The sequence below is a fragment of the Pimephales promelas genome, chromosome 24 (assembly GCF_988280905.1).
Source record: "Pimephales promelas chromosome 24, fPimPro1.hap1.1, whole genome shotgun sequence".
Lineage (NCBI taxonomy): Eukaryota > Metazoa > Chordata > Actinopteri > Cypriniformes > Leuciscidae > Pimephales > Pimephales promelas.
This window is the reverse complement of record NC_142792.1, coordinates 14,382,936-14,391,515: the sequence shown is the minus strand read 5'-3', so window position 1 is coordinate 14,391,515 and position 8,580 is coordinate 14,382,936. Positions and strand designations below refer to the sequence as shown.

Below are 8,580 nucleotides of genomic sequence, written 5' to 3'. Positions count from 1 at the left end.
TTAGACAGAGCTCTATTCAAATCACACAAAATTTATTTTTTTATTAGCCCTTTGGGAGGAGATGATTCTAAGCAGGCAGAGATAGTGCATCATAAAACGGGCACAAAGGATAATCCCTCTAAACCCCCTCGAAAAAATCCTTGTCCCTGTTTTTAACACAGCCACAATCCTTGACAATTAAGTTCTTTCAATTATTATTTTTGTTCTGTTCGACAGGCTTGACTTAATTTCACACTAAATTCAGTCAGATTATTCAAATAAATACATACACTGTAATCACTGGACAATCACAAAAAGCTACAATGGCTGTTTGGGCAAAGTTGATTTCTGGATCTTATTTTTTATTTTTATTTTATGCAAAGTCTCACAAGATCTACAAATAGCTGCTTTTTTTAATGACCGTAAAAATCCTAAACGGTAAAAAGGTTCTGTGATGTAAACCATTGGCAGTTTGTCGACTATATGAGGTCTTAAATACAACAACGAAATTTGCAATACTTTTTTCTTTTGTACTTTACCAAGATCAGAGGTATAAAATGTGTCTAAATGAAATTATGGATATTATATTATGTAGAAAAACAGGTTTATATTCGATTTAAAAAAAGCAGAAGATTAATTGATCGCCCAAACTGCAGTTGTAGCTTCCCTTTTTCTTAAAAAAAAAAAAAATTGACAACATGATCAAACCCAAAAAGCAAAGAGCAAATCTATTTTGATGAATACTACAGTAAGACAAAATTCCCCCATTTATTATTTTTTTGGGCTATTTTTGATAATTGATAATCTTAATCTTTGACCAAATGCTTTGGATTAGAAATATTTGGGCCATGTAAACTTTTTGGCCAATTCATCTTTAGTGAATGATTTGATTTCCCAACAATTTCCAATGTATTCTTTGAAATAATAACAATCTATAGTTCGTTCCAGCACAGAATGAACCATTTCAAGGCAACAGAAAACTTGAAGTTGGCTAAGTGAAGCTCTGGCCCTGAGGCCATGTTTTGTACATTTTGTTGTGTCTAAACTTTTTCTTTTGATCCAGTGAGTGATTCTAGTGTACATTTAGTGTGGAAAAACAATACGAGCTGTTCTTACTCAAGATGGTCAGGTCAAACCTGGCAAAACGTTCAGTTCTGTTAGTTTGTGGTGGTCACATTGTCAAGGCCGTTGTGGTTTTGGTTTGTGGGGTTCTCCTGCTCTAGCTTGAGAAGCGGGACGGCGTCTTCATTCTTACATCCTGCTTTCTCCTCCCGCCGGGCAAATTGTCAGTCTCTGTGGGTGTGGCCCTGTGGGGTGATGCTGAAAACCCGGATTCGTAGGTGGGAGGCGATTTGCAGGCATATGCTCATGCAGTAACGCACCAGATCCACCAGGGACAGCACCTAAACAACGGTGATTGAGATGAGACAGACTTGTTTAGTTTTGACTCAAATGCTATTTGTATGGAAGATTTTTTTTCTGACAGAATTAAAAAAAAAAAAGACTTTTCTCAGAATTTTGAGACATAAACTTGTGTTATGAAGTTTGAATTCTGAAAAAAAAAAACTTAAACTTAAAAAAAAATTAAAGTTATTTAAAGTTTATATCTCAAAAATTTATTTTTTTATTCTGAGGCAGGAAAAAGCTTCCAGAATTTGCTCATAACATACATTGCTCAGAAACCACACAGCTTTATAGTATGTTCGAAAACTTATGTTTGAAGCAGTTAAATTGAATTCCTACACTGAAGGTTTGACCCGCTAATGGTTTCGGCTCACCATGGCGATCCAAAGTACAATGTGTTCATCAATAAAGCTGTTGAAATACTGATTTAGGAAGAGGAGTCCAGGACCAATGAAGGCTGTGTCCTGAAGATGAAGCTCACTCTTGGTCATGTGGGCCACCTGTAGAGCAAATCATACCTGAAAAAACCTGATACACTTTAGATGGTTTTAGATGACTGTTAGAAGCTCATGTAGGCACCAGCTACATGAGAAACACTCACCACCAGCTTATTTGAGATCTTGGCGATCACCATGCCAAATGTAAGAACATAAAGGCAAGGGTGGTGCTCGAAAAGCTGACTGGAGGACTTTTTAAAGATGATGAAGGCCAGAGTGAGGATGAGGCCGATGTGTAGACCAGGAGACAACACACTTGTGTCCTGAGGAAGATGTGCACTGTTTAAGTTACCCTATATTTTAACAAAGACCACTTTTTTTTTTTTTACTTTGCATTGTTAAACCTTGAAAATGAGTCATCATATGAAGCCCAAAGCTAAAAAAAACATGACTGCAATGGGATTCGATGCTTTTAAAGAACAAAAACAACAAAGACTGTAATGACCCAAGCACTGCTGGAGTGCACTTACTGCAACGGTTGAGCCGTTCTTGCCCACGCCACCATTCAGGATGATGTAGAAGTAGTTATAGGTTGAATACAGGAACCCGCCGATGATGCCGAGAATTGGAAAGGTTTGCAAATTCACACCAAGAACAGGCAACTGGGTGAAACATATGAGAATATATAATATTAGAATATCTGTTAGTTCGTGGCTCATGTGAGCAGGGGTGCTGGGAAAGGGTGAGGCTGAAGCTCTGAGTATGCTTTTAAATGGGGAGGTTTGAAAAGACTGATGCGCGTGTTGAAGTAATCAGCTGTTTTCTGCTTTTTTGGGCAAAATAATGTCTATGGGTGACTGGTAGCCATGGAAGCAGTTTTTACCTACATTTACCTTTTTACAGTCTGTATTCGGACTGGAGGCAGAGAGCAAAAGACAGAAGGTCTACTTTAAGAACACACTCAGATAGGGGGCTCTGTCATGATTCACAGTTTTGAAGGGTTGAATTATTATTATTTTTTTGTAATATTATAGTCCGAACACTTTTAAAAGAATTACATGAAACCATGTGTACACTGGAAGCACCCAATTGCATGTCACACTGCAACTGAGGTTATTATATTAAAGTATAATAAATTATATTTACTAGGGCTGTCAAGCGATTAATCGCATCCAAAATAAAAGCTTGTGTTTACATAATATATGTGAGTGCACTGTATATAATTATTTTATATATATAAATACACACACATGCATGTATATATTTAAGAAATATTTTTTAAAGAATAGATTTATATATAATTTATATTATATATATATTATAAATATCAATATTTTTTATAACATATATTATATAAATATTATATAAATACATTTTTTTTCTTAAATATATGCATGTGTGTGTTTATATATATATATATACACACACAAAATAATTATACACAGTGCACCCACATATATTATGTAAACGCAAACTTTTATTTTGGATGCGATTAATCGTTTGACAGCCCTAACATTTACTTATATCATATGTATTAATATATCACCATTATGAATAAATGTTATACATTTACCTAAATGTATTATTTATATTATATCTATTCAAATGTATTAATTAGGATAAACCCCTTGAGATGCACCATCTAATAATATTATTATTGAGAATAAACTTGTAAATAAACAAACCACTAATAAAAAGATATTACATTTATCTTTTTATTATTATAATTATTATTATTGTGAATAAACGGTGTAAATAAATAAAATATTTACATTATTATATTTAAATACATTTAGGTAGATATAATATAAATGAGCTTTTATTTATTTACATGTTTATTTGTTTATCCACAATACTAAAATTATAATTATATCGATAGGTTTATATTATATTTACCTCAATTTAATACTATTATTATGTTAGTGTTTTGAACAAGTTAAAAATAATTAATGTGAATTCATACATGAGGAAAAATAATTATATAATGATCTAGTTAGTATATTGATGACTGTATCGTCCGTGTGTTGTGACTGGCCACATTGGACTTTCCTAGTGTAGACGGTTTCAGTGATTATAATGGGAGTGAGTTCATGAATGTTATGACAAAGAAACTCAGAGGTCTGTCTGTTAGAGAAGGTGATTGACGTACCCTAGTCTCCCAAAGACTCACTCCTCCGAATGCTGTCATGATATACATGATCACAATAGCAATCTGGACCTCTGTCACGTCAACTCTGCAGAAACCATTCAAGAAAAAAACACAGTTTGAAAAAAACAAAACACAAACAGGTTCAATGAATTCAGTCGAATAAGCCATGAACAGATGCACTCACAATCCGAAGCGGAGTGTTCCAGACACGTACGTCTGCCAGTGCGCGCAGAAAAACATGAACATGCCCACAAAGCCACAAAAAAACATCCAGTTAGGGTGAGCGCCGATCCCACAGGATATACACGTTCCCACGGCAACAAACACTAAGAGAGCAATCCAATTAGAATGCGGTTAATATATACAGATGTAAATAAACAACAAACAGCATAAATCTACTGCTAATCAATGAAAGTATTACCCAATATCCCCCATGTTTTAGGGTGTAGCTAGTTGGTTGCTTACTGGGTCAATTTAAAAGAGGTTTGATCAAACTACTAACTGTAAGTATAATACTGATGGTTGCCTTAGAAAGCACTACTAAATATTACTCGTAAATAAAGGATGAAAAGTTGTCTGGCTGGTTATACCTGTTGAAACGGCGTCACAGCCATGGTCAAAGAGCTCCCCAAGAGCTGAGCTGCTATTGGTCCGCCTGGCCTGCTTTCCATCAATGGCGTCCAGCGATTGGTAGATGAAGAGACCTAAGGCGCTGAGAATAAAGGCCCAACATGGAGCCTAAAAAGGATAGATATGAAGGAAAAAATAAAGGCCAGGCCTTTGAAAAAATAAGCATTTTGAAGACCTGGTTCTTCTTGTTTGACTCAACTAAAGCCAATGAGGCATAATCATTTTTCCAAATGATATTAAATGCTCTTTGTTCATTTATCTGCAGTTTTTTACATTCAACCACTCAAGCTCGCAGATTTCTTATGCCAAGAGAGAGCAAACAAACCCTCAAACTAATCTTTGACCTCTTACTGATATGGATGGTTTGTATTATTTTATGCAAGACTGAAAAAAAAAAACTTGTCAAGGATAGCAAACAAGGACACAAAGGAGATTTTTTTTTATCTTCTTTCCTTTAATAGATACAGTTAAAACCACTATTTTCCCATTGGGAAAGAAGCACATCAGCCATTTATTATTCAAGCTAAGCAGAGTGAGAATAATCAAATAATATGAAGGAAATAATCTGTACAAATGTGAAATGATTTAAGTAGACGGGCGTAATTGTCTGCCCTAGATTGTTTGCTTTAATGCTCCGTTTCTTACTTATCTAGGCGTATTTTTCCCCATTATTCATTCCATGCCTCTATGTAGATTGGAAATATAAGATTTAGCATATTAGCATGGGTGTAATAGAGTAACAGGGGTGATAATAAGGGATAAAGGTTGAAAAAAATACCATATAAAGACATGAGTAACCAATATGGCATTGTGTAGTGCTTTGAAAAGACCCATAAACGTGGATAATGCGAAATTAGAAGACTATGTACACGTTGTTTAAATCAAGGGTTGTGTGTGTAAGTGTAAAAGTCTAATATGGGCAAAGGTCCATGTGGCCTACAGGGTCGATATCCCAGAGAGCCTACATGCAGGCCATCTGGTTTCACTGCACATTCACAAAACAGAATAAATCCCCTGTGTTTCAGATCCATCACTTCAGTACTTTTCATTCAAAAATCTCTTGAAGGCTTTTAATGTGTTAAATAATGTTAAGTCTGTGACTTTGGATGTGATTGTTGTTAAGAGAACTCAATATCAGGCCTATGCAGCAGTACACATACTGATCATTTACATTATATGAGATGATGCACTGTGCATGTTTGTCGTATTAAATGTGGACCTTAAAATGTGGATTAAAATAGTGATATGTGTGTGTTATCTGGCAGGCCTTTTGTCTGCAAGTCTGCAATTATTTGATCAAAAATTGAGTGACATTTTCAATCTGAGTATATTTTAAATGTAGTTTATTTCTGTGATGGTAACCCTGAATTTTCTGCATCATTACTCCAGTCTTCAGTGTGACATGATCTTTTAGTAATCATTATAATATATGCTGATTTTGCGCTAAAAAAAAACTAAAAGGTAATATTAATATTATCCGTGTTAAAAATGTTTTTATATTTTCTGTGGAAAATCCAAGATACTTTTTTTCAGGATTATTTGATTAAAAAAAAAAGGTTCAAAAGAACATGTGTTTATTTTAAATCAATATAAATTGTATCGTTATAAAGGTTTAACTGTCACTTTTACTGATAAAAGCATTAATTACTTAAATCTTACAGACCTTCATGATTTATTATCCCAGCATTGATCCACTTAGATAATTGATGTAGTTCAGATAGCATCATATTATGGGTTTCTGTTGAATAAAACAAGTCTCCTCCATTGTATTTACTCTTTTTTATTATTTCAATGCACTTAAATAAAGGCACTCAGATTATTACCTTTTTTTCAAGTTAAACCAACAATACTTTTTCTACAGTGTGTAGTAGTGAATATCACAGTTGTGATTACCTGTGGCTTGGCCTTGTGCTAATATTCAATACAGCAGCTCTTGCTCATCATGAAATATTGTTTAATTATAATATATGATTATGACATAACCAATACCTGACCAACCTGATAAGTTTGTCTCCGGGTCAAAGTTCACCCCCTTTATCTATGTTCTATCCTGGCAACAGGTGGGTTAAAGTTGTGCATTCAACAGCAATCTCCAAAACTGCATAGCAATAAACAGAAGAATCTGGACTTTGCCAGTGGACTATGATTCTGGAAATATGACACAGGGTACTGTGACATGTGGTCACAGGGCCGCCAGGAATCAGATAGAGAGGGTCAACACCTAAAATAACAAACAATGATCTGCATGGCCTTCACAGTCAATAAATCTGAGAAAGCTGCTTACAATGCCTTCCAAGCAGGCAACACTTTGTAGTAACATGTTGCATGTAGGCTATAATATAGTAGTAATAACAGTATAGCTTAAACCAAACCCTAATCTCACAACTAAGTACATGTAGCTAACTAATATTGCTCACTGTAGCACTGTAGCAACGTCACCTTAAAAGGAAGTATAGCCCAGTTTCATAACACATCAGTTAACATGAATCGATAAACCAATATTCAACTAGAAACAGCGTCCTAAAAATGCACAAAGACGAAGCTATGAAACGTTACTTGTGTGTGTGTATAGTCTTCGTTCAGCACCGCTGAAAGCAATGCAAGCCTAAAATGTGAGTGTTTATTTTTAAAACTGACGTTGCCAGTCAGAGCATTTAAATAGAACGAAACACGTAACGCTGTCACTCAAAGTTTCGCTCGCGCCCGAACTGAACTCACCTCCTCCGTGGCCGTGGGGCTGTAATACACGAGAATGACCGTCGTTACGATGTTAATGATGAGTCCAGTGATGGTCAGCGTGTTCGGCGCGACCCATGTCGGGATCTGCTGGACCAGCCAGTTCCAGTATATCTGGCAGGGCGGCTCGAAGAGAGAGCGACCGGCCGCGCTGTACTTGTGTTCCTCCAGGCGCTTGAGCTGGACCGCAGACAGCGGCTCCGGACACGCGCACATTATGATCGCTCTTTTGGCAGGGTCAGTGCAATGGTTTGGTCCTAATCCCCAAGTGACCACATAGAAGACGACATTAGCTTGCGGTGGTTACGTGTGGAGAGACATTTTGATGAGCGGAACCGACATGCTCCTCCGTTCCTAATAGTTGAGAGCAGATAAACATAGAGGTGCAGGAAACTGCGGTCCGGAAGAGGACACAGCCGGGAAATTTAAATGCATGCTGTATTGCGTCTGACCAACAGAGGCAGTCTTGTTGTTATTAACATATCTATTAAATATGTATTATCTATTAAAAACATATCTGATCTATTTAAATCTTTTTGTTCTAAAAATAAGAAATAAGCTGAAATACAATATAAATATTAGATGAAAAACATTGACTTCTTATTTAGGTTAGTTGCAAAGGCAAGATTTCTAATTTTGGCTTAAATCGAATTACTAAAACTTACATAAACATTTAAAGTTTTGTTTAGATGCTAATAAAAATAACTACTAGAAATTACAAATAATAATATGTTGGACATTTCATGCACTAGATATAATTTAGGGTCAAATATTTATAGATATTTTTTTCATGATTTGTTATATCAACCTTTTTCCTTTTGTCAAATCAGCTTAGACAATCAATGTGGTTCAGATAACATATTCATTTGAGTTTCTTTTGATTAAACCAATCTCCTTCAACTGTATTAACTCAAATGTTTTATTTCAATGAACTCACTTTTTTTAAGGCAACCAGGTAACTTACTTTTTTTAAGTTAAACCAACCATAATTTTTACAGTGAATTTCCTAATGGTTACCTACACTGTAAAATTGCTTTATCTAATCAATAGAATTGTGGCAACAGATTACAAGCAATGTTATTAATTAAATTAAACAAATTAGAATTGAGTAATAATTAATCAAATTATTCCTTAAAAGTTAACCTTTTAAAATGAGTAAAGTTTACACCAAAAAAAACATAACAAAAACATATGAATAACAGACGGGCGTCAAAGATTAATTAACAACTCTTTATTTTATATTCC

The 8,580-nt window shown here is 35.0% G+C and overlaps 1 protein-coding gene across 1 annotated transcript; it reads right to left on the bottom strand.

The window, feature by feature from the left end:
* Nucleotides 1-11: 11 nt before the first annotated feature.
* chpt1 (choline phosphotransferase 1) lies at nt 12-7,742 on the bottom strand. Its single transcript, XM_039668396.2, has 8 exons — nt 7,318-7,742; nt 4,560-4,707; nt 4,154-4,295; nt 3,970-4,054; nt 2,351-2,482; nt 1,985-2,143; nt 1,758-1,883; nt 12-1,382 (listed from the first exon to the last, which is right to left on the bottom strand). The coding sequence occupies exons 1-8, from the start codon at nt 7,549-7,551 to the stop codon at nt 1,266-1,268; spliced, it is 1,143 nt and encodes a 380-aa protein (XP_039524330.2). The 5' UTR covers nt 7,552-7,742; the 3' UTR covers nt 12-1,265.
* Between the last annotated feature and the right edge of the window lie 838 nt (nt 7,743-8,580).